The sequence below is a fragment of the Culicoides brevitarsis genome, chromosome 1 (assembly GCF_036172545.1).
Source record: "Culicoides brevitarsis isolate CSIRO-B50_1 chromosome 1, AGI_CSIRO_Cbre_v1, whole genome shotgun sequence".
Taxonomy (NCBI): Eukaryota; Metazoa; Arthropoda; class Insecta; order Diptera; family Ceratopogonidae; genus Culicoides; species Culicoides brevitarsis.
The window spans coordinates 25761724-25788704 of NC_087085.1; the positions used below are offsets into that span (position 1 = coordinate 25761724).

A 26981-nucleotide genomic window follows, 5' to 3' on the forward strand; every position below is an offset into this window, starting at 1 on the left:
CAAAATGTCTCGCGAGTGTCTCGCGGATATTTTTGGTCGCGAGACACTTTGCGAGACACCAATTTTTTGCAGTGTAGTGATTTTTCCGTAGGCCATCGAACGATATAAATGCATTAATTTATTATTATTATCGTTGAATTGAGTTAATAAATTAATCAAAATGAGCCTACAAGCGAAATTCCGCAGATAAATTTATTATCACGTTGTCGACATACAGGAATAAATTTCTTCTCGTTTGCAATGAGTCGGAGCTGTGGAAAAATGTATTATGTGACGGGATCGAAATTCGTTTCACAAAGTTAAAATATCAATTTTTTTGCTTTTTTCAGTAAATTTACAAAATAAAATTTTAAACTTTCCTGTTTTTTCCACAAAAATTTAATTTTTCTTAGATTTTTTTGTGTTTATCTCAAATTTTCCCGAAATCGTAGTTCGCACGTTCCCGCACTTTTTCATCACCACATTTTGTTACGGGAAACGTCAGGTAACGAAATTAAATGCCAATTATTACTCATTTGGCATGAAGGTTAAATGATCGACAGTTAACGCTATTAGTTCGATTAAATGGGGAAACAAATTAATTTTATTTATTTAACGAATTATTTCATGTTTATCGTAGAAAAACTATTTATTTATTTATTTTGCAAGAAAATTAAATAAGAATGAACCATCAATATTTTTCACGTGACTTTCTGTACCTGTTTTTTCAGATATTTATAAAATTCTTGATAAATTTTTTTAATCAAAATTGATTTTTTTTGTCAAAAATGGTATGATGAAAAAAAAAAAAACAAAATCACATAAAATTTTTACAAATTTTATAAAATCACGACAAAAATATATTTTAGGAGAAAAATGGAAATTTTTTATTATTTTTTTTTAAATTATCTTTAAAAATTTATAAATAAATAATTAATAATTAAATAAAATAATAAAAAATAATAAATAAATAATTAAATAATAATAAAATTATTAATTAATTTTTTGATTTTGAAAAAACGAAAATTTCTTAACTTTTTGCATATAAGAATTGGTTTCGAAACAAAACTTCGTATTTTCGAGGCTCGTTTGTTTTATTTGAATACAAATTAAGGAATGTAATGAGTCCCGTAATGATAATTAAGTTATTTCACTCGTTTCGCCAAAGCTCAAGAGACGATGCATTCCCACAATTTACATTTAAGCAGAAATTTTCTTCTATTATTTCTCTCATTTTCCGAGAATAACGAACAAAATTTTAAAAGTTAATGCACAGACAAAATCCCATGTCGGTAACTCAGCAACAGGTAAAAACGTCAATTCTATTTAATCTTCACTGTCATTCCGCACTATTTGACGATAATTTACTGTGGAAACTACGGCTGCTTTTACCATTTGATTTTATTGCTGAACTCCATTTAAATTGATTGACTCACTTTGTACGTGTCTGCAGCAGATTTTCTGCAAAAACCACAACAAACATGTTGCATAAGTCGCTCTTCGTGTGTGTGTGTATCGCGTATGTAAATATTATTTGTTACGGTTTACCTTCATTCCCCATAAATATTATAATATCATTATAATGAAAACAAACGCAGACACACTTATCTACACAAAATAACAGATTGTTGTTGTCAAAATAAATAAATTAACTTATCTCACATAATAAATAAACTAATGCTCATTTTTTTCTCCTAACGTGTCACACATTTTATAAATGATGGAAATATTTAATTATTAATGTTCAACGCTCATCCTCTATGAATTTTAGGTTAAATGCGTACCGAAAAGGTGAAAACTTACGGAATTTACGTACATAAAAGACGATGTGATGATAAAGGTTGTGACAACGTCAATACCTTTTACCAGAATTTCGTGTATTGTTATCCGTTTCGAACAATAAAGCAGTTATCGTTTCGACAGAAACTCAAAAAAAAAATCGATATGCCATATTAAATTCACATGACAGAAAATTTAATTCCAATTCGAATGTCATGTCTGGCTGAATTCAAATACTTTCCCTCAATCTATAATTCATAAATGACATTTTCATGTAATTTTTATTTGAATTACACCGAAAAAAAAAATTTTATGTTAAAAGAAACTTTTTTTTAAATTTCGTCACATGCTTGAGTTGGGATACTCGTAATCTCGTGCGCTTGTAACACGTCTTTGCCAAAGTAGGTCACGAAGACATTTTGCGGATCATATTATTTCCTCATGACAAACTTACGAAACGACTTGTGAGAATTTCCTGCATGTGAAAGTGACAATTTTCATGAACTTTGTTATACATTTTGCATGTTCACCAGAGTTTGTCGCATATAAAATTACTAATTGATAGCTCGAAAAGCAAATTTTTCATATTTCATAATATTCTCATGAGATTTTTTTTTGGGTCGGGAATGCATAAATGGCAAAGTAAATAAAGAGTTTGAGAGTTAATGTCATTAATCAAAAATGAGATCTCACATAAATTACAAGTCAAATAAACGAGAAAAGTGATAATTTTTGTTTCGTAGAATTTTTTTATTAAGGCCAATTCAATTTTTTTTGAATTTATGTTTTTTTTATTTTAATTTTAGGAAAAAAGTTAAAACTTTATTTTTTTTTAATTTTTTAACACAGTTTAAAAATTTAATTTTTACAATGAAAATTAAATTTTGCTTAAAAATTCTTATTTTAATAAAAAATATTTTATATCTTTGAAAAAAATAAGTTTTAAAATATTTTTTTTTGTCCATTAAAAAATGTTTGTGACAAAAAACTTCGATATAAAATCAATCCGACCTAAAAAATGAAATTTTTTCACTTGAAATTTTCGCAGCAAAAAACATATTTGCTTCACGATTAAACAAATAAAAATATTTGCAAAAAAAAATGATGAAAGCACGAACAGCGAATGAGTTTTTTTTTTCGTATTTGACGTCGTTATTTACGATTCAGCCACGTGGCTGGCCATTTATTGTCAAGAGCAAACAAGGGACTATAAAAAATTCAATCATAAAGTATTTTACGCATTGTTAAACAAAAAACAATTTGCGGAAAATTTTGTAACGGCACGAACAAGTGTATCATATTAATTAAAAAAATATGAATTTGTTTGAATAATTTTTCAAATTTTGTTTAATATTGTAAAATAAATCTAAATTATTGGAATCGACTCCATCTGATCAAAAAATATCTGAAAGCATTCAAATAATGTCGAATGCAGAAAAATTTTTGGAATGATATTCCATAAATTCCATTTAAAATAGTCAGACTGTCCATGAATTTTAAATCAATAAATTTATCTCGTAAAAACCCGAAAAAATATTTGTACAAATTTAAAATAAAAATTTCTTGCAAAAAAATAAAACACAAAATAATGTTGCGATATTTCACAATTTTTATGATAATGTGACAACAATCCTCGTGTAAAAAAGGGATAATGCCGTTATATGCTTGTTTTGCACTACAGATCGATACGTTTTAGCACACATGAAAAAAAAAACACACACAAAAGAGAGTAAAGACAAAATTTTATTCAAACATTCAACGAATCCAATTGTGAATGTTTTTTGATAACAGGTAATAAAATAATAAAGAGGAAAATTGAATATAAAAAATTCAGACAATCCAAAAAAAAAAACAAAATCCCAATGGAAAAGCTTTTGAATTGGATTTTATAATGATTTTTTTCGTGATCTGGGAGTTTCGCGATTCTTTTTATTTGATTCTTGTTTGGGTCTTTAATGTTGGCAATATCAAGGCCATTTAATAATAAAGTCGATGATATTATTTTTTCTCTTTATTGGTCCAGTTTTCAACATAAAAAAAAATCTCGGTACTTAACGAAACGGTCTTCTTTCGTTAATGCAGAGGAGTAAACAATTTTCAGAACGACGATAAAAATACGGAATGTAGGAAGGGAAAAAATACTTTCAATGAAAGTTGTTGGCGCATTTTCTTTTTTTTATTAAAAATATTCTAGAAGTCTTTCTGGTTTTATAAAAACATGGAAAATACGCTAACGAATAATTTTAAAGAGACAAAAATAGAAAAAAAAAGTTTTTATCTTTACGCTATTGTTATTATTATTTTTTTTTAATAAAATAAGAAAGGACGGGAGTAGAAAAATGAAAACATTTTCTAGTTCTGAATAAAAAAGAATAACTTGCACAACAATAGACATCAGGTGTAGGTAGATACAATATTTTTTTTAGAATATTACTGTTTAAAGACTTCCTGTCCCATTTTATCCATAATGGGACTTCAATGACCTCATTATACATCATTCAGTGAATAATTTATTTATAACCTTTGTGTCAATAAAAATTAATGCCATTAGATATTTTCAACCAAAGACATCTTAAGCAAACACTTTATTAAAATTCATAAAATGCAATTAACCTAAAGCGAATTACTTGTACCAACTTGTTGTCGTCATTCACCCACAACACGAGAACAATTGAGGTAAAAATGTTTCTATTTATTTTTGTTTTTTTTTTGTCTGTCATGGGGCATAAGCTTCTGCAAGATTAAGAAAGTCACACACAAACACACATACAGAAAAAAGGACAGGTAAGAAAATAATAACAATAAAAATGCAAGAAACGAGTGGCACGAAAACATTCATCCAACCCGCAGAAGAGAAGAAAACATCGTACAGTTTAAAAACATTCAACTTAATTACATTAATTTTTAAGGCCGAGGAATGTGTACATTTGTCTCGTCTGCTCCGTTGGCAACCATGAGCAATAAAAAAGCGGCTCATATAACAATATATGATAGCTCATTAAATTTTTACTGTATCTCTTTCGTGCATTATTCTTTTTCTCTTTTTTTTTTCATTTCAATGTCGGAGAGGAAAGTGTGCGTTGTTGTTTGAAACAATGAACTTGTACCTTACTTTTTCAACTTTTAATTAAAACTAATGTCGGAATTGCAGGTACTGGTTTTATGGCTTGAAACTAAAAAATAACAAGAATTAACGTCACACCACATGCTTGCATGTTCTTGCAAAAAAAAATAGAGTGGAAAATAGTTTCGAACAGAAAAGAAAAAGGAATAGAAAAAGCCACCTCTTGCAGTTTGAAATTTACAATTTCAATTTTTAGTGTCATCTTCAAAGTTCTTTGATTTTTTTTTAATTTTAAGATTTTAAATTTAGATATCATTAATATATTCATTTAAGACCTAATTTGTTTTTTGTAGAAAAATATTCTAGTTGTTAGGAAATTTTATCCATTTATCTAATACAAATTATCCGAAATTATACAGAAGCTTAATTTTAATCAAAATTTAACTTTTACAAAAATAACGTGTTTAAGATTTATTCATTTATTTTTTTTATTGAAAAACTAAAATTTTCATTTTCCAAAAGTTGATTGATTAGAATTAATATTTTTTTCGTAACGGAATAATTTTGTATTTTAATAATTGATCAATGATGGGAAAAAATTAAGAATTTTGCAAAAAAAAAAATTATTTTGAAAATTCTTTTAAAATTTCAGATAATTTTTTATTTTCTGAAAATTTTCATTTTATTTTTTAACTTTAAAAAATATTTTTTATTCAAAGATAGTCGAAATAAATTGTTCTTTTTCTGATTCTAAACTTTAAAAAAAGCCTTTTACATGAAGTTTTTATGTCCTCTTTATTTTATTTTATTTATTTATTTTATATTTTTTTCTAACAATGACTTCTGATTCATACATCTAGTATTTGTTTTATTTTTTTGCAAACAAAAAAGCTCTTTTATTACAAACTATGATTTCATAACATCAAAAGACTAATTAAAAACATATAGTTATGGTTTCATATTTCTGTTTCACTTAAAAAAAATCACATAAAATCTATCATGTCCGTAAAATATATTTTTTGTACTTTAAAATTTTATTGTGAAATCGTTTATAGCAATTTTCATTGACTTTAATTCTTTCTAGCAGCAAAAGGCACGTTTTTCGCCTAAAAGGATATTTTCAAGGTAAAAAATAAACAAAATTTTCTCTAAAAGCCGATTTGTATAACAAACATATTTATTTATTACTACCATGAATGAAATGAAGACGGCAAACCTAATAAATCATAAATTATTCAAAAAAAAGTAATAGTAATAATAGAAATAGAAAAGTATACGCTTCACAAAATTTTCATGCATATCCGATCGATTTGCTATTTTGATTGGAAAGGCAGTCAGTGAGCAACATCAACAACATGAACATTGAGATACAAAAATAAAAATGACAGACAATGAATACTTATTTGTTTCTACCGCAATCACAATCAATTCCAATCATCTCTCGTTGGGTTGCTTCTGACATGGGAAAATATCGAAAATATTCTGATAGTTTTAGATAAATTTGAGTTTGATGCTCGAATATGCAATTTTACAAAATTAGCATCGAGTTAAATTCAACAGAATCCATCAAATTTGTGGTCAGTTCCCATAAAATTGAATTAAATTTTCTGGAGGAGATTTGAAAAGGATATCTCAACTTATCTTCAATACAAAAAAAAGATTATTGATTGGCTGGTCGGTTGATTGACCCGCATCGCATTTGATTGAGGAAAAACGTAATCTAATCAAACACTCGTCTTACCATGAGGATTTTTTCATGGTTTTTTTATCGGTTCAGTATGTAAATGGAGTCGGTTACCGATTTTTTTGTTATTTTATTTTTTTTGTGTGCGATACATCATAACAAAAGAGCCTACAGTGTTGTTATTTTTGAAAAAAAAAACATTCGGGTGTAAATCTCGGTGTGTGTTTTTCTGTCTGCAGCTAAAATCGATAGAAATATTGCCAAAATGTTTCAAACAAACAACAAAAAGGTCGATAGGTATACGAGGATCCGGATGAACTAATCACAAAAATATGAACAAAAAAAGGTCCAATTTTGCAGTGGTGGTATGAGTTGCTTTTCCGGTGAACTACAATCAAGGCGACATGAGAAGAATCCCTTCGCTGTTTGTTCTTTCGCCATACTTTGATTTATCATGTAAGTTTGATTTTCTTATAACTTTTATATGAAAAAATTAATTAAAAAAAAAATATTTAGTCACAAAATTAATTTTGAAAATAAATAATAATTTTAACTAAACTTTTCATTTTATATTTTCAAGAGCGTTATTAACAATTTTATAAGTTATTTTTATTTTAATATTTTTTCTCTATTTTTATTTTGAAAATTTTAAGTACCTATACTTTTTTTAAATTTTATAAAATTAAATTTTTCGTTCGTTCAATGGCTTGTTGATATTTTAGTCACTATGATCAACTTTTATCCTTTTTCGCAATATTTTTTTTATTTTATTTTTATTTTATTTTTTTTTGTTTAAGTCAGAACAATCGATATTTCCGAAATCAGAAAATTGGCCTTTTTTAAGCACAAAAAAAATATTGAAACATATATAACAAAAATAGATAAAAAGGTGAAACAGAAGTGAGAAATTTTTTTTTCGCAAAACTTTCCCACAAAAAGCAGAGTTGATTTCGTGTTGTTTTTTCCATTTTTTTATTTGCAAATATTTGTTTTTTCTTTTATATTTTTTGTAACAGATTCTAAGAGATTTCTTCCAAGAAACAACCTTAATGTCACATGCCTATTTTTCCACTCGAAAACACATATCATAAATAGAATCTAGGAAACCATAAAATAATAATTATGGTTGGATAAACGTGGTTTTGTGGCATTTAACTTCATAAATTTTACAGTTTACCAACAAATTATTCATAATTTAGGGGTGTATTATGGGTTATTAACTAAAATTGTCACAAATATAGAAATTTTCATTAGTGACTTGAGAAACATTGTTTGAAAATATATCAAAAAGTTGCTGTTTTGTAGCATGTTGAATATTACTCAAACTTTTTTAATTAAGGATATATCTATTTCGATGAAAAACTACCAAGGCAATCACTCGAGACATTCACCATGACTAGTTTGTTAAATTCCACAAGTATTTACTGGGAATTAGTAAAATATTTATCTATATTGCTATTTGTGTTTTCTTTCAACGTAGGGTTGCCATATTAAAAAATTCAAATCTGTTTGAAAAAAACTCAAATTAGTCCAAAAGCTAAAAAAACAAATTATTTTTAATAGTTTTATCTTTAATATTTTTTTTTTTTGAAAAAAATGCGGTAGATTCGAATTTCCGTCCGTCCGTCCGTCCGTCCGAAACAATCTGTCTGTCCGTCCATCCTATTTGGTTGCCGCTTTAACTTTGTTTGAATTATTATTTTTTTAACATTTTAAAAAAATTATCCGTTGGAAATTTTTTTTTTTGTGAATTTAAAAATTCATAAATTTTACAGTTTACCAAAATTTAGGGGTGTATTATGGGTTATTAATTTTTAAAAATTCATTAGGAAAATCTTGAAAAATTTCAAAATATTAAAAAGTTCAGGGGAGTTTTGTGTAACATAAAGTTGAAAAATACTGAAAATTTTTTAATTATGGAAAATCGGATATTTTTCAAAATTTTAAAATGTTCAAGGCAGTCACTCGAGACATTCACCGAACTAAGTTTGTTATTTCAAAGTATTTACTGGGAATTAACTAAAAATTTTAAAAATCTATAAATGCTTTTATTATCCCAAAAAATATTTTGAAAATTAAAAATAAATTTATGAAAACTTTTGATCTAAAGTTCTTAATAAAATGTCAATAGCGAAAAATCTTTAATTTGGTTAAAATAGTAGTTAAAAAGTTTAAAAATTATTTGTTTGAAATTTTAAAATAGAAGTACGAAAGTTAGCAGCACCTTTAAAATATTCGACAATCGTATTGGCCTTAGGTTAATTGTTTCTATTTTTGGACAAATCTCTGATTTTCCTTTTGTTTTGTCCCAAAAATAAAACAAGTTAACCCTAAAGTAATTCAAAGACAAATCTAACATTTCCACAAATTTGACACCATAACAAATATTTTCACCTCTATCTATATGTCGATTCCCAACAGTTATTTTCAAATTGACTCTTCTCATAACACTAATGCTAAAATGCGGTTTGTAGTACTGCGTGGTCAAAACTGCCATTGGCCGTTTGTTCAAACTTTTCACGATACACTCAAACATATAGATCTGTTAAATGATGCGTGCATACGTAAAAAGTATCATATTTTTGGTAACCATACAACCTACACACGACAAAAGATGTGTAACGACGATATTTGGGTCATCCCTCTAACATTCCTTTTTTTCATGTGGCAACATACACATGATCAGGTAGCAGGCAGCATGACCATGACCGAGATATGCACACACGATTTTTCATCATGCTTCATGTTTACCAGGGCAATTACAGATAAAAACTTACGTAGTCGACTAATATCCGATTTCTGAAGCTTATTGTCTGGTGCACGCATTCACACGAAAATATGTTTTTTAATTAGTTACAGTTGTAAATGTTCACATGTGAAAAATTTTTGTTCCTGTAGTGTCAATGCTTAGGAGAGAAATAAATGGAGATACATTGAAAAAGTTTCGCGAGCGATGAATTCCGGGTAAAAATGAAAAGTTTTTTATGCACTATAAAAAATTCATGTCTCGCAACCTCGAAAATTTATGAGAAACGCGCTTATCGACAAAAGCTTTTTTCTTGCTTTTTTGCAACCTCAAGTACGTGCATCCTCTCTCCACCCCATAAAAATGAAAATTTTCTATGAAATTATCAAAAATCGTCTGGAAACTATCAAAAATTTACTTTTTATGGAACGAAATAAAAAATATAAACAATTAAAAATAATTAATTTTTTTTAAAAAAACTTTATTGGGGACTTTTTTCTCAAATTTGAAAATCTTTAAAAATCCTAAAATAACTTTTAATAAAAAAAATATTTGCCGAGTCGTAGATTTTTTAATCAAGTTTTTGTCTTTTTAATAATAAATTTAAAAATAAATAAATTAATATAATTATTTTTTTTTATAAATTTTTAGCTTTTTTTAACCAAAATTTATCATAAATTTTCTAAATAAATATCTCAAGCAAGTCTATTAAATATTTTACCTTGCGAGACTTGGCACAAAAAAAGTGCAAAAAAAAAAACATTTTATTTTCTGCGAATCGATTCCATCGAGACATTTTCATCATCATTTATGAATGTATTCAATACTTTCAGTAGGTCGTTTCCGAGAAATGCTTAAATTACTTCCGTATGCAAATAATTGCTTTTTGCTTGGTTTAGTTGCATTTCCCTTTTCGTCAACTTGTTGCATGGAATTTATTGTGTAAAGTTTTGTTTGAACAAGTTTCAGTGTGTATGCTACAGACAACTTTTGAATGGAAATAAGTGTATCCTGTATTTAAAAGTTTTTGTTTGTTCGGTTTTTTTTTGTGTAGACTTCAAAAGAGCGTAACAAACAAAATACTCAAAAGCACTGTTTGTGCTGTCAAAAGCAAACTGACCATCGTTGGATGCAAGAAAATGTGAACAAAGGACTCGGTGTTAATTATTAATGTGGAGAAGAAAGCATCAAACACAAGCCAAAAAGTCATCAGTCTTCCTCTCCACCTTTCTCTCGTTAGTCATTTATTTATTTAAAGATCCCATCTTGTTATTTTCTCTCCTTATTTTATTTTATTATTTTTTTCCTTGTATTTTTTCCTCACTTTTAGACTCGGTCGAAGTGCTTTTGCGCCATGTCACCCAGACATCTAATTCCTTTTTTGTGTGTTTTCTTTGCCATTAACATTACTCGTGTAATTTCCTGACAAAATAACGATTTAAATCATCACAAAATCCAATTTGCTTAGATTTTTATGTGAACATTCACCTTTCTTTATATTATTTTTCTCGGCTTTTATATTTTTTTGTAAAAGAAGGCAAAAGATTCGTTTTTACCCTTTTTTGTGACCTTCTTTGCTTCGTCTAAATCTTGTATATGTGTCTTCTCGAACACTCATACACACAAAAAAAATGTGTTTAAAATTATACTTCAAAGAATTTATGGTAAATTTGATTTTTTTTTTTAACTTTTTCACTTCTCGCTCGTTACTTTTTTCCAAGAAAAAAAAGACATTTTGAACTACATATGAACTGACAAAAATTATTGAAAAGATCTGAAAATCATGTCCTTTTATTGTCAAAAAAAGGAAACAAAAAATCGTTAAAATCATGACAGGATGACACACATCGCATAAGAGAGAGAGAGTGATTAATTGAACGAGGATAAAGATTACGAAATGTCGTAAATTTGTCAGAGGTATTCATACAACAAAACGACTTAATCCACATGTATTACAAAAGTCGTTTCTCTGAAATTCTCGACAAATTTTATAAGCTAATTTTCATAAGAGCCCAAAAAAATTTTAATGAATAAAACAATTATTTTTGTTATGACGGACTAAATTTTAAGAAGAGAAAAAAATGAGACATAACATCATGTATCAACAGAAGGATCAAAAATAAATTAATTCAGTGAAAGGTTGTTGCTCTTGTAAAATATTTGTGAAAATGTATGTCCTCAGGAAATTGTCAAAATGGGAAAAAGTAAGATCCGTTTTTTTCGTTGTTTTTATGCAAAACGAGAAAAATGTTCAAACTTGGAGTAAACAGAAAGATGTATGCAAATTAATTTTGTGTAAAAACAAGTTCATCGTGAATTTTTGACAGAACTTTTTTTTATTTCATTTTCTTTTTTAAACAGTCCCTAAAAATAGGTAAAAGTAAGGATATTAATACAAGAAATATATTTGAAATTCACTTAAAAATGTTCTTTGATATGATGTCATAAGCTGAAAATTCTTTTTACGTTCGTTTTACGGTTTAAAAAGAATATTAAATGAATTTCTTTACGGTTGCTTTAAATTTATTTCTTTTTTTCCACGAGAGAGAATTTTATTATTGATTTTTTGTAACGTCAAAGATTAATTTTAAAATTGATGAAAAATATATTCTCCGTTATTAAATAAAGGTTTAAACAAAAGCTCAAACAAACAAAAAGAATTTTTTAATAAAAACTTGTACAAATAAGAAGTTTATATTTATAAATGAGGAAAAATCAATAATGTAAAACATGAACGAAACAAACATTATTTTGATATGATTTATAAAGGTACTTTAATTAATTAAATAATTAATAATAGACCGAGTGTTCATTCAATTTTTCCTTTACTTTTTTAAATTTTTTCACCTTTTTAATTTTTTTTTATTTTTTCTACTTTGACTCATTTATTAAAAAAAAAATAATTTGCTTTTTGTTGCTTTTTTATATTTTTATCAGTATTTATTTTTTATTTAGTTGTATTTAAAAAAAACATTTACTTGATTTTTTTCCGAATTTTCCGCTTCATCAATTTTATTTTCTTTAATTTCTACTTTTTTAACTTTTTAAATATTTTTGTAATTATTATTTTTAAAACATTTTTCAAAGGTGTAAAAAAATAATTTAAATTAATTTATTAAATATTTTTTATTAATTGAGAAAAAGTGGGAGAAATAAAAAAAAGTTGAAAAATATTGAGAGATAAAAAAAAAGTAGAGAAAAATTAAATTCATTAAATATAAGTATACAAAAAATTGTAATAAATCTTAATTAATATTCGATTACGATTCATTATGATGAAAAAAAATAAACAGAGTATGTCTATAAATAAAAATATATATCATAAATAAATTTCAATTACTTTCGCGATTTAAAAAAAAATATTGAAAAAAAAAATGTTTTATAATATTATAAATAAAAAATTACACAAGTAACTCCCATTATTTCGATATAATTTCAAAATCAATCATATCTCCTGCACCAACAAACAAAGCAAATACAATTGCTCCTCAGAAGCTATTTAAATATTATGCATTCATATCACTTGTGTCTTACATTTCTCTGGCAAAAGGAATCATATTTCATTTTTAATGACAAAACATTTATGTATTCATCCGTATAAGTAGCATCGATATCGACAAAATAAACGCTCAACTTGAATATTTCATGGCATAAATTTTCCTTTGAACGCTTTGAACTTACCTTTGTTAGCGCAAGTGTTTGTCTGTCATTTGTTTCAATTTTCTTACTTTTCTCTGTGTTACTATTTTATTTATAACAATTCTTTCTAACACAAATATTTATTTTTTATTCAATTTTTTTAATCCAAGTAGATCCATATTTGTTTTATTTATCTTTTAATTCAATTTTCCACTAATGCACATTTTTTTCATAGAATTTCTACGTGTATGATGGAGGTTATGTGTGTTAAAATGCAAAATAAAACATTTTCACTTGTTATTGCCTCTTTAACAGCACGAACAAAAAAAAAGATTCAATTTTCATTCAACAGGCAATAAGCAAACACACGAAAATATATCTGGTTGGTATGATAATATGCAATATTCAGCACCAATTTTGTTCTCTAACGTATTTTTTCTATATTTATTTTTTTTTTTTGCAGCTTTGCTGGTATGTAGATTTGCTTTATGAATTATATATTGTGGTACATGTCGCTGTGTGTATGTTTATTTATAGATCCGACAGGTGGTTCGTGCTAAAGGCATTTATCCTGTGTTTCCTTCTCTTGCTTACATTTCGCCATGCAGACACTAAATCTTCTACAGACACAATTTTTTTCGTATTGCGAGAGGCTCACCGTTTTATTTCTATCGAAGGTAGGTAGAGAGTAAATATCTAAATATATTTCTTTCTTCTTTTTTTTTTGGGGGAAAGCAAGATTTTTCCTCCCTGTATTTCTTTTTTCAAGTGTTTCTCAATTGACGGCCGCCCGAAGACTGAACTCACGATTCTCAAAAGCTCATCATTTTGTTCAGCACAACAATTTTTCGTGTGTCGCCTGTGTGTGTTGGGTGTACGTCTTTGTACGTCAAAAAGGAGCCAACACAAATACGAGATACGCACAACAACCTGCTGCATGCGCAGTGCCATTGTACTAGAACAGTCACGTTTGTCTGGTAAATAAACGATGGCAAAAATGTAGTTTTTGCTCCTTTTTTTCAAGTTCATCATAAAAAAAGGGGGATAGTGTCCTCTTATAAGGCAAAAACACTCACGTCCTTTATTTTTTTTTTCGTGTCAATTGAAAACTCTCTTGAAAAATACTTACTTTCGCGAAAAACACATGGCTTTGGTACGCACTCCCCAACGTATGCACGAGCTCAAACAGGTTGCGTATAAAAACACTCGAACACAGCTGTACGATGCGTACTTGAAAAAACGGGAAAAAGGACCGTGAAAATACAAATAACGAGCAAAAAACCTACGATACGTGCGTAAAAATAGTACCAGTAGGCGCACAACAAAATTCCCGTTAACGTAGGCATTGTTTGTAAACGTTTAAAACGGTTTCCTTTCGTGGAAGAAATTTTCTGCAAAATAAAAGGGAAAAAAAGTTCAATGTCAATTTTTCTTTTTTTAACGTAGAAATAAAAAATTGCAAAAAAATTGCCATGAAACCTATTTATCATTGTGTGCCGCCAGATGAATAATGGAGTTGTTGCATTTGTACGGGCATTAACAGCACAATGAACGCTAATTTTCCCATCATCAAAACAACCTGTGGAGTTCAATGCTATGAGAGTACCTAGACTGCGCGCCAATGCAACAAAGAGAGAAACAGTTACAAGAGAATATTATTTGCAGAGAGCTTTTACTCGTGTTTTGTTGCGATTTGAAAAATAAAACATGATGATAAAGACGACACGCGACCAGCTTGTTGAATGACTTGCCTTCATGCTGATTACTTTCTTTCGTTCTTTCTTCATTTTTTTTTTTTTTTTTTTTTTTTTTTTTTTGAACAAGAGAAAAGTCCAGACCGAATCTCGAACGTGATAAGAAACGAAATGAAATGACAAAAAGAATTTTTATTATTTATCATTGTTTGTCTGAAAAATTCAAAAGACAGTAAATGACCAAAGAATGACACTCCGATTAAAGGTAAACTTTGGAGTCTAGAAGAAAGTGCGTCATCAAAAGTTGTGGAATGTAGAAAGAATTTTGATAAGAATTAATTATTATTTATTCTTGTTTGAAATATTGTTTAAAGATGAATTTATTACAAATAAGGATGACCCTTGTTCCACTTTTGAAATTCATAAAAATGCATGAAATACATTCATTATCAGTGGCAACAATTTGAATTGTTTTAATTCATATTTCTATTACTATTTCTATTATGTGACTTATTTTTTCATTTACTAAGTCATTAATTTTTTAAAATATTTTAGTTAACTATTTAATTTAATTAATTATTTAGTTTAAAATTTTAATAGTTTTTTTTTACAGAAAATCGAAAAAAAAACTTAAAATAACAACAAAAAAAATTATTTTCATATTATCAAATAATATTACTAGAAATATTAATAAAATAATAATAGTACTATTTTTACATAATATATGACATCGAAAAACAAATAGACACAATTTACATCACTTAAATCACTTTTTGTGTTTAGCCACTATATATCAATCGTCGTGTTAAGTATAAATATTTTTTTTTTGAATGGCAAATATTTTTTGGAAAAATAAAACCTTATTAGAACATTTTGAAATAGCAAATAACACAAAATAATTCAAAATTAAACCATTTTTAAAGTATTTTTTGCAAAAATATTTGAATATTTTGTGTCGGTATCAAACGGTAAAAAACGAAAAATTCATTTTGGCGATATAAATCAACAACTAACATCAACTCTAAGCTTGCTGAGATTCAAAATTCCTTTTTTAAAATTCATTATGTCGAATGTCGTTGAACTTATTATGGATATGAAGCGTACTATGTCAGCAAATATTACTACTGACCTATCTCAAGAAGTACAGTCAATCAGGAAAGTTATTCAAGACGAAGTGAAATCTTGTATTTCCTTAATTTTTCGAATAAAATCATACATTTCTTCAATTTTGAATAATAGCAGAACACATAAATTTAGGAATTTTCCATTGTTTACCGGTGGACATTTAATGTTCCCTCAAGGTAAATTCTAGAAAAAAATCGAAAAAATCATCAGAATTCAACCAAACATTAAAACAGCCTTAAATTAGTATTTTTTTAATCACAGATTTTGTTACATCGTTAAATTGACTTATTGTAAACAAACAAAACAAACTCAAATTATTTTTTTTAGAAGAATCATTCTAGACTCTAGTTCATAGAAAATTGATAAGGAAAGATGTTTTTATTATTTACCTTGTTATATTTGTATTATTGCATTCCGAGGAAACGGAAATTGTTTTAACTCCTTGCATCCGTGATACCTTTCCATATATTTTTGTTTCGGTAAGATCGCTTCATAATAATTAAATATTTCAAATTTTCCCTTACAATTTAAATAAAAGCATTTTTAAGATAAAATTATCTTTGATGAAATTTCAACCTATATACGTTTAATTTTTATTTCTTTATATAAAAACAAAAAAAAATGTAATGTCCTAAAATTCTAAAAAAATTTTTTGGTGATTTCAAATTTTTTAATAACAATTTTAAATTTTGTCATTAATCAATTAAAGACACTTTTATCATTTCTTTATCATCATCCCAAGTAAAAACTTTCCTGATCTTGTTCGTACGTAACAATGACTCATCATATATCTTCTATATTCACAAATAGACACAATTTACATCACTTAAATCACTTTTTGTGTTTACTTTAAATACATTTTGACAAGCTTTACAGCAACATTTTCATTGATAATAATTTCAATTCAAACACAAAACCTCACTACCGCACTATCAAACTTTGTTCACACATTTTTCGATTCAGTTTCAAATAGGCAATCGTCGTGTTAAGTAGACATAAAATATTCACAGCTTGATTAAATACTAAAATAAATAAAAAAAAAATACACAAAAAGTACGGAAATTATTTGAATGGCAAATATTTTTGTTTTCAATAGATTTTTTTGTGATCCAAGTAAAAGTTTAATCTGTTTTTAACTATTTTTTAAAAATTTCAATAAAATTCCCAAACGAAAAAAAACAATAATTGGTGCGAATTTTTTAACAAAAATATTTTTGCATATTTTTCCTGATTTTTAAATATTATTGAAAAAAAAGTAGGAGACATCTGTGATTTTTCCAATTGTTGTCGATTAAAAATAATAATCAAATAAAGTTCCCATAAACGTCAGAATAAATTGATTTAAGTTTGCATTAAAAAATAAAACATACACATGTGGCAAACTTGTAACAACAAAAGAACTCTATTGTAATAGAAAATAATCATTGTGATGGCTGGAAAACAGCAGGTATCTGATCGTGACACATTTTTTTCATGAAAAAAAAAAATTAGATAAAAACAGCCAGAGTGCGAATCGCTATTTATTGTCATTAGATAGACTTTTTTAATGGCTAATTGTAAGTCACAAAGGTATCATCATCGTGTTCAATTACATGAATGGACATAAAGATGATCCCAAACTCGATAAAGTTATTATCATTGAAGAGCTCTTTTTGTTTGCCATTTTCGGTGCGATTATTATTTTTGCAGCAAATTATCATCTTTAAATCCCCCGTTTTAAATATATGGAATTTCCTGAGTTACTCAAATAAAACGTGAATTTTTTTCTGTGTCGAGTGAAAAAAAAAATAAACAAACAACATTTTTCAAACATGAGTGAACTCTAATTGTTGTCGCAGCTTACGTATATTTTTTATGAATTCTCATTCTGTGCGATTTTGCGTTTGAACATGTTGCGAAGTTCAGTCAAGGAACAAAAAAAGAAAAGTTTATGATGTTGCTAATTCAAACTTTTTCTGCGATCTGCGTGTTCTTTTGATTGTCTTTCCATAAAAATATCACGTGCGACCTTGGAAGTGAATCATTTTTGCGATTTTTTGAGAAAATTTACCAATGTTTTGAAATTTTATGAAAAAGTTTTTTATAATGAAAAGTTAAAAATTTAAAAATATTTTAAAAAAAAGTGAATAACATCGAAAAAAAAATATAAAAAAGACATTAATATTTAAAAAAATCAAATGATAGCTATAAATATTATTATAATTCTTTTGCCAAAAAATATTTAAAGGAGAAAAAAAATATTTTTTTAAAAAATTAATTTTACTCAAAAAAAAATATTTTGATCTGTAAATTTTAATTTCAAAATGTAAAAAAAAATATTTTTAAATTTTTTTTGCAAATATTAAGGTTTTAATTCAAACTTTCAAGTCAAAAAATTTTTTCAATTTTTATTTAATAAAAATTAGTTTCAAAAAATTTTAAATATTAAATTGGGTGATATAATTTAGAATATAAAAAAAATCAAGGTTGATTTTCTCAAAAACTCGCTGCCATGTGATTAGTGTAGCAAAAAGGCGTAAGATATCAATCAAGATAAAACGTCTTTCCGTTTCAAATTTACTTTCATTAACAAAAGAGCACTTTATCAGACAACAACGTCAGAAATGAAACGATCATTTACCAGATATCGGCATTTATTTGCATATTTTTTTGTCATTTACAATTAAAATTTTTAAAAATCCTAAAAATACAAAAAATAAAACAAAAAAATTTAAAATGCACTAAAACTAATAATATATAATAATAATTATGGGATAAAAGTTTGCGGTAAATACTGTCCTACTACTAAAATTAATATTCTGCTTAGTAGTAAAAAAAAGATATTTTTCTTCTTTTGAGCAAGAAAGGGACGTCACAAAGATAGTATAAAAAATTAAGTTAAAACACGATTAGTTATGCACAAACTACATTCAATTCGATAATATCCATGAGATTTCTGTCTCAATCTCAAAAGTCTAAATTGTTCATTTGTTTTTTTTTTATTGTGGTGGCTGATATGGCGCACCATAGTTGTATTGGCCTTGCTGAGGCGGCATTTGTCCCGGTGGACCAGGTCTTTGCGGATAATTCTGATAGCCACCTTGATAACCGCTTTGACCCATTGGTGGCGGATATCCTTGATAAGCTTGATGTCCATATCCTTGATGAGGAGGATAATTTCCTGAAAAGAAATTTTTTTGTATCAAGTTTTTGTTTAATTTTTAATTAATTTTCGCATACCTTGTGGATAACTTTGTCCAGCAGGAGGTCCTTGATAGGCATTTGGTGCTCCGGGATTGGGGGCTCCAGCTGCTGGCGGCGGCAATTGTTGTCCAGGCGTTTGATTTTGCCCGGCATACGTGCTTCCTTGCGTATTTGGCGGCGATTGATACGGAGCCGTGCTTGGGGGAACGCCAGGAGGTGCTTGCGACGGATTTGTTGTGGGAGCTGCAGACGAAGTTGGCGGAGTTGGAGCATTTGGAGGACCCTGGGGACTTGGAACTGGATTTTGATAGTTGCTGGCAGCGGGAGCTGCATTCGGAGGTGCTTGAGATGTCGCGGGATTGGGTCCCGAAGCATTTGCCGGGGGATTTTGTGGAGGAGTGTAAGCACCTGTAAGCGTTTTTCATTGAAAAAAATTGTCGTGGAATGAAAATTTGAACGAATTACCTGGCGGAGGATTGTAATGTTGTTGCGAATATTGTCCTGGAGGACCATAACCAGCGGGATTTTGTGGAGGAACTTGTCCATAACCTGGTCCGTAACCGTATCCGCCGGGTGGTGGAGCAACTTGTTGCGGATATTGTCCTTGCGGACCATACATTTGAGGATTTTGGGGCGGACCGGGAGGATAAGAGCCTAAAATTCAATTTTTTTTCTTTGTGAAAAAAATTTCAAACTAAATTTTATGGATTTTACCTGCAGGAGTTGGTCCTCCTTGTTGATGTTGCGACGTTTGAGGATAAGCAGGATTTGCCGGAGGACCAGCAGCGCCACTATTAGGCGGCATATTTGCGTGATACGGCTGGGGAGGTCCTTGTTGATACGGATAAGGTCCATAACCGCCTTGATACGGCTGAGGAGGATAATGCTGAAGACGAAAAAAATATTAAAATTTAATTTTTATTTAAAAAAAAATATTTTTACCTGTGGATAATGCTGCGGCCCAGGCCTATTAGGTCCCCACGATTGCGGATACGATTGTGGCACGGGGGGAGTTTGCGGCTGTTGACCTTGACTCGCCGAATTTGTTCGTGGTGGCGTTGCGGGAGGCGGTTGCTGTGCCGGATTCGGTCCACTTGGTTGCGAAACCGGTTGATTTGGAGCGCCGGGACCACCAGGAGCTCCCGGTCGATTAGGCCAATTTTGTCCTTGTGCTGGCGGATTTTGTGGCGGTTGCGGACCTACCGTCGATACAGGAGGTTGCTGATTTGGCGGACCAGCCGGACCTGGCGGTTGTTGCAACGGCTGTGTCGGAGGAATGTTTTGTTCGTGTGATGGCGGCTGATTCGGCTGCGATTGTTGTTGTTGCAAAATATGAGGAGGCTAAAAACGCCAAAAGTCAGTTTTACACGACGAAATGCGAAAAATTCAATGACTCACCGGCAAAAGTTGATTGATGTTTTGCGTCGAATCAGCTAATTGCGCAAGATAGACCAAGTTTTTGTGCAACGCCTGATGATACGTCATGCATTCGTGACCCTTTCCCATCTGCTGGTAGTCCTGGATGGTCTGTATGAGACCCGAGTTCTCGTCGAGGATCTTCTGAATTTGCGCAGTCGACGGCGGGGCTGGCGGATTTCGATTGCCAGGATTCTGATGCGAATATGCTACCGACATTTTTCCACACAACTAATAGATTTCCGTCAAAATACTGATAAGCAAGTGCTAGAACACTACCAAGGGCACACTTTGAACACACCAATACCGCGATTTTCACTCTAATTACACACAAATATCGCGATTTTTTAATTTTTGTTCAAAACAGAAGCTCAGTTTGTCGCGTTCCAGTTTCGAATCAGTGCGTTTCGTTTGCACATCAGTTTCAATTTCATTTTTCAAAACGTTCCGCACCGATTTTGAATTTGAATCGGTTGAATTTCGGTTAAAAATCGGTTGTGAATCGGTTGAAACATTAACGGCACGCTGTTATTCGCGAACTTCATTCAGTTATTGTTTGAATTGTGATCTGAAAAGACGCGAACAACGGAGAAAGATTGAATTACCGGTATTAAATTTAATTTTTCGTTACATAAAAACTTGAATTAAGTAATTTTATCGCGCAAAGTAATTGATTTTAATAGAGTGATTATTCGAATTTGACTTAAATTATTATTTTAAACACGAGAGAAATTTAAATTTTATGAGTTTAGTAAATTTTCGAATTATTAAAATTACAAATAATAGAAAATCTGAAATTTAAAAAGTGTTTCGGGATCAAAAATCGTTTATTAAAGTTAATTTTTTTTTATTTTTGCACTTTTAAAAATTAAAATTAAAACAAATTTATATATTTTCAAGTGATTTTTAAGCAAAAGTATTAATATTGAGTAGTGTTTTTTTCATTTCTCATTAAAAAAATTATTTTTTTAAATTTTATTAACGAGGTTCTCGAACTTTTGCCTTCACAGATAAAAATTTCTCAAAATAAATTGAATATTCATTGACGTACTTCAAATTATCGTGCAAAAATTCTCACATATCCTCCTTTTAATAACTCAGCTTTGAATAAATTATAAACTGAATCATTTAAAAAACATCGAAAATTTTGTGCACAAAAACATTTCAATGTGAAATCTGCAAATAATTGCCATATTTATTCAAGTCATCCTGTAAAAAAAAATAATAAACCTGTTTCTGCACCTCATTGGTATTACCTAACTTTGTTTTTTTTTGTTCGTTTTATTCAAAAATCACCAAGAAGCAAAAAATGAATACAAAAAACGTTCATTTCCTATTGTTGATCTGACAATGTTGGAAGTCATCAAGTGCATTAAATAATTATGAATAGACCATGTTTAATTAAAATTCTTTGAAATGAAATCGAAAATTGGTGTCATTGTCACAAAAAACTAATTATTCAACTTCCATGTTGTTTAGTTTGTTACCTTCCAAAGATGTTTCGTCGTAAAAAAAATTATTAAAAGTTATTTAATTCATTTTTTGTACGAACAAAACTTTTTTTTTGTACAAATTATCAAATAAAAGATCGTGCACTACCTGTTCCTGCATCGAATAGATTATTATTAAAATGTTCAATGAAATATTTAACTACGGTACGAGACAAAGTTGTATGCATAAGTTTACGTATAAAATATTTTTTGCACGTGACGCGACTGAATTAACTGTTTTGTGTGTGAGATTGTTTGTTTGTCAACAAAAACATTGAACTTGATCAAGGACTTTTACAGCTCTCACTTTGCATCGATTTTCTATTAAGTTATTAACGAAAACGACAAATAATTTATCTAAAAAGGTCAACAATCTCTGATGGGAGCTTTTGTGAAACTCTTTCACAATATTTTTTGTGTTGATTTTTTTTACGTCATTTTAGTCATGTGATTTTTACCGGTCGATGATGGAGTATGATGATGACCCACTTTTTCAAGTATCGAACCTCGAAGAAATGTGTTTTGACGCAAAAAATAAACAAATAAACAAGAGATGTCTGAACAAAAAATAAATATTTTTTTAGCGCTTTCGCGTAATAAAAAATAGTGACTTAGGGTCTTTGACTGAGATTGACGAAGATTCACAATGAAGGATGGTTAGTGAAAGTGAGGTTTCAAAATACGCTCTAGTAAAAAATTAAATTAAAATAAAGCTTTTGCGATTGCTTATTGCATGACAGTTATGGATATCGAATGTGGTTTGAGAGTAACTGTTTTGTACTGCAACTATAAAAACGTCTTTTAGGCTACTTCAAATTTATTTCGAACTTTTTGTCTTACAATAATATTTAGGTAAAAAGCAAAACATAGAAAGGCCGCTCCAAATGAAAATCAAAAATAAAGTTCAAAAATTTTTAAAATAAAATTAGGGGTGAAAGTTTTAAAATGAGAAAATTTAAAAAAATTTTTAGTAATTTTTTGAAAAATATTTTTAGGGAAGAAAATTCATGATAAAAAATTATTTTCAAAACAAAAATTAAAATTTTTGGAAAATTTCTAGAAAAATTATAAAAATACACAAAAAAAAAATATTTATCTTGGATTTTTGACTTTTAAAATGGGACATCAGACTTTATTTTTGATTTTTATTTGGAGCGGTCTAAAGTCATAGAAAATTTATTAATGTAAATTAAAATTTTAAACAATTTAATTTTAACAATTTTTCAAAAAAAAAATCTTCCTTCTTTCGTAAAAACAAATACAAAAATAAATAAAAACAAATTAAATTTATTAAACTTGAAAAAAAAATTAAAACTGTAAAAAATCTATAAAAAAGTGAAAAAAAAAATTTATTAATTTTGTGAAAAAAATATTTAGAAAAGATAATCAAAAAAAACATGTTGCAAACTAATTCCGACATAAAAAAATTGAAATTTACGTTTTAAAAAAATCTTGAAAATTTTTTTAAAAAAAACCTCAAAAAGGGTAATTTTTGGGACATATAACAAAATCTTTTAACAGATTTGTAAAAGCCTTAATTTCTTTTTTCAAAAAAATATTAGTTTGGTTCAAGTTTTTTTGCCATTATTTTTCAAATGGCTTCTTCAACTGGTGGATTAATGTTTTTTTTTTCATTTCAGATATTAACGTTTGATTTGACTATGTATTTGTGAAAGGAGAATACGAGAAGAAACGAAGATTGTAGTCGTTGAACAACTTTTCTAGTTTTTATTCATTTTACCATCGTCTTTCGTACCGAACAAAGTTTTTAATCAAATATGGGGTAATACTTAGTATTTTCGAGACTGCTGTTATTTAATTTTAATTAAAACAAACATAGGAAAACTACCTACGCCTTGAGCTCATTTAAAGCAAGTGAAACGCCGAGCAACATGGAACCAAACAAACCCGAGGAAAAACAAGAGGTCAGCAACTTTCGTCGAATCTTACCTCAAGTCTTGGCAAGTACAGCAAAAAATTTCCTGTTGCTGGATCTGGGAATGTCAATTTCGATTCCAACGATAGTTATTCCTGCGTTGAGGGGTTTAAAAAACCGCGATCCAAATGAATTTCTGGAGTTTACGGATGTTCAAGCTAGTTGGTTTGGTAAATAAATTATTTTTTTTTTTAAAGAAATTTCTTATAAACTTTTTTGTTTTTAGCAAGTATTGCATATATTTGTCAACCTATTGGAAGTGTCCTATCCGGAATTGTCCTTGAACCACTTGGACGAAAGAAAAGTATGATTTTGGTGAATATTCCTCATATTATTGCTTGGCTCATGCTTTACTTTGCTGGAAGTGTGACGGAATTATTCATTGCTGCAATTCTTCTTGGATTGGGAGTTGGTTTCATGGAAGCGCCTATCATCACTTATGTTGGAGAAATTACGTGAGTAACTTTTAGTCGTTCAAAATGAAACTCAATAGTTTTGCTCAAATTTTTTTTCTATATTTTTCATTTAATTTTTAAAAATAAAATCACTGTTTTAATAAAAAATTAAAAAAAATCTTCTGAAAGAAAATCTGAAAAATTTTTTTTTGTAAAAATCATAAATCATAAAAAACTATAAAATCATAAATTTATTTCAAAAAAAAAAAATACGTTTTAAAATATTTTCAACCCAAAGAAGTTTTTCGTAATTTAACATAAAAGTTTATTTATTTTCAATATAATTTAAATAATTTATTTTATTTAATTTTTATTTTTTTTTATTTTATTTCATTTAACTGAATTTTTTGATGGTTTTTGAATTTAAAAATTCGATTTTTTTTTGGATCACTCGATTTTAGGATTGAAAACTATTGAGTTTAATTTGTTGGTTTCAGCGGCTTATTAATTTTAAAAATTAAATCATTTTATATTTTCAGTGAGCCAAGTATTCGTGGAATTATGACGGCTGCCGGTACGTTTTGATCATTTTTCATAAAAATCAAATTTTAATTTATTTTTTTTTATTACTAGCTGGTATTGCGGCTACTTTAGGATTCTCGACTGTATTTTTCCTTGGCACTCAAACAACGTGGCGCGTTGCTTCCCTAATTTGCTGCATGGTCCCCATTTCGACTGCAATTGCAATTTTCTTCGTACCTGAAACACCTTACTGGTTGCTCTCTAAAAATCGCGACAAAGATGCTCTCAAATCGCTACAATGGCTCCGTGGATGGGTCTCCGAGGAAGCAGTCGCCAAGGAATTCAGCGAAATGAAACGTTACAGCGAAAACGCCAACAAATGCACTCCATGCCAGAAAAATCAAGTCGCCACGTGCACGCACAAGGAAAGTTTCCGCGAAAAAGCGAAAGAAATGCTCCGTAAACGAACGTTGAAACCGTTTTTCCTTGTTCTTGCCTTTTTCGGTTTTTGCCAAATTAGTGGAATGCACGGAATGCGTCCCTATCTCGTACAAATTTTCGAAACTTTCGATTTTCCCATCGACTCGAACTGGGGAACGGTTGTCGTTGGCATCATGGCTTTCCTAGCGAACGTTGTGTGCACGATTTGCGTTAAATTTGTCGGAAAACGACGATTATCGCTTATATCGATGGCCTTTACGTGTCTCAGTTGTCTCGCTTTGTCATTTTATGCTTACAAAATTCTTCCGCCCGGCTGGTCTTCGTTCGATAAACATGATAAGGGAGCGATTCACGACTTGAACGGCCTGAACTACATTCCGATGATCCTGTTTTTCACGCTTTCGTTCGCCACGAGTGTCGGAATCATGCCCGTGCCATGGATGTTGGTGAGTGAGATATTTCCATACAAGACACGTGGCATGGCAAGTGGACTTGTGGCTGCTTTGAATTACATCATGAGCTTCATAACAACAAAGACATATTTGAATCTTGAGCGGACGATGTCGTTGTGGGGAACAATCTTCTTTTATGGCATTTGCGGCGTTTTTGGATTCATTTTTATCTTTATGCTGGTTCCGGAGACTGAAAGAAGAACATTGGAGGACATTGAGGTGCACTTTTCGGACAACAATCGGAAAATGACTGACAGGAAAATCAAGAAAAATACCAGTTTTGATGATATTTTGAATGCACAAAGCGGTAAAAAGGGAAAGCCAGAAGCGAATGGCTGTGATAACAAAGCATTTGAAACGCCTTGATTTTTTTTATTATTTTTTGTGTGTAAAATTACTATTATTATAAGTATATCTAAAGTTAAAAAATTCAAAATAAAATTTTATTATTGTTAGCTAATTAATTTTTTTTTTCAAGATTAAAGCAAGTGCAATTTTTTCAAGTTTTTATATTTTTTCTGATTTCTTAAACTAAATAATAAAGGTAATTTTTTTATTGTTAGAAATTGAAAAAATGATGAAAACTGTTAAAAAACGACATAAAAAAATATTTTACAAATACGAAAATACGAATCGAAATACATATTCGAAAATAAAAATTTGAAAATTTTAATAAAATATTGAAATATTTTTGAAATTAGCAAGAAAAATTTCTAAAAAAAAATTAAAAAGAATAATTTAATTGAATTTAATTTTTAAAATATCTTTTGGCAATTTTTATTTTACTCAAAATATTTTTTTTTTCTTTAAAAATGGATCGAAAATCTTTAAAAATAAATAGAAAATAATACAAAAATAGTTAAAATTTACTCAAAAACTGAAGGTTTTTATTCGGTATCCCTCTTTCTTATTATTTTGGATTTTGAATAATATGAAAAAATTTGTACTTGCCTGAATCACCTGTGAGATAATTAAACGTTAACGGTAAGATGGGAACGCCTTGTTTCTCGTATCGTTCATATACAAAGTATCAGATGTGCGTTTTTCAGGTCAACTTGAGTTATGCATTGACCGACAATGAAATATTGGCCCATATTTTGAACGCATAACTAGTCGAACATTAATAAATAAAGAAAATCCAATTAAAATATTCAAATTGTTTTGAAAAAAAAGTTGTTCAATTGCTTACATGTGAGCTTCAGTTAATTTTATGAAATATGGCTCTCATGTAACTTCTAGAATTTATTGAACTCGAATAGCTATGTTCAAATTTAACCAATTTATGTAGATACAATGCTATGCGATTAGTAGTTTTACAACTTCGCAAAATATTATTTTTCGGATTTTTGTAGATTTGAAAATCAAGTGATTTTGTGAACATGTTTAATTTTGATTTTTCATTCAGTTATCGACTTTTGACCAATAAACATCAGCAT

The 26981-nt window shown here is 28.8% G+C and overlaps 2 protein-coding genes across 6 annotated transcripts; one reads left to right on the forward strand and one right to left on the reverse strand.

Annotated features, from left to right (window-relative positions):
• Positions 1 to 16128: 16128 nt before the first annotated feature.
• On the forward strand, positions 16129 to 26031 carry LOC134836723 (facilitated trehalose transporter Tret1-like). Of its 5 annotated transcripts, none has more exons than XM_063851921.1 (6): positions 16129 to 16189; positions 23440 to 23582; positions 23640 to 23905; positions 23962 to 24190; positions 24670 to 24704; positions 24764 to 26031. In XM_063851921.1, the coding sequence occupies exons 2-6, from the start codon at positions 23578 to 23580 to the stop codon at positions 25909 to 25911; spliced, it is 1683 nt and encodes a 560-aa protein (XP_063707991.1). In that variant the 5' UTR covers positions 16129 to 16189; positions 23440 to 23577; the 3' UTR covers positions 25912 to 26031. The 5 variants fall into 5 exon arrangements, with proteins under 5 accessions (XP_063707991.1, XP_063707993.1, XP_063707995.1 ...); XM_063851923.1 differs by lacking the exon at positions 16129 to 16189 and adding an exon at positions 16689 to 16763; XM_063851925.1 differs by lacking the exon at positions 16129 to 16189 and adding an exon at positions 16745 to 16823.
• Positions 18375 to 20684, reverse strand: LOC134837034 (proline-rich protein 2-like). Its single transcript, XM_063852346.1, has 6 exons — positions 20292 to 20684; positions 19836 to 20234; positions 19608 to 19779; positions 19359 to 19547; positions 18930 to 19301; positions 18375 to 18870 (listed from the first exon to the last, which is right to left on the reverse strand). The coding sequence occupies exons 1-6, from the start codon at positions 20526 to 20528 to the stop codon at positions 18689 to 18691; spliced, it is 1551 nt and encodes a 516-aa protein (XP_063708416.1). The 5' UTR covers positions 20529 to 20684; the 3' UTR covers positions 18375 to 18688.
• Positions 26032 to 26981: the final 950 nt, after the last annotated feature.

Coding starts and splice junctions, on each gene's coding strand:
- LOC134837034 (XM_063852346.1), bottom strand. CDS start 20,528: ATGTCGGTAGCATATTCGCATCAGAATCCTGGCAATCGAAATCCGCCA. Junction 20,235..20,291: donor ACATCAATCAACTTTTGCCG/GTGAGTCATTGA, acceptor TGGCGTTTTTAG/CCTCCTCATATTTTGCAACA. Junction 19,548..19,607: donor AGGAGGACCAACTCCTGCAG/GTAAAATCCATA, acceptor ATTGAATTTTAG/GCTCTTATCCTCCCGGTCCG.
- LOC134836723 (XM_063851921.1), top strand. Junction 23,906..23,961: donor TGTTCAAGCTAGTTGGTTTG/GTAAATAAATTA, acceptor TTTTGTTTTTAG/CAAGTATTGCATATATTTGT. Junction 24,705..24,763: donor TGGAATTATGACGGCTGCCG/GTACGTTTTGAT, acceptor TTTTATTACTAG/CTGGTATTGCGGCTACTTTA.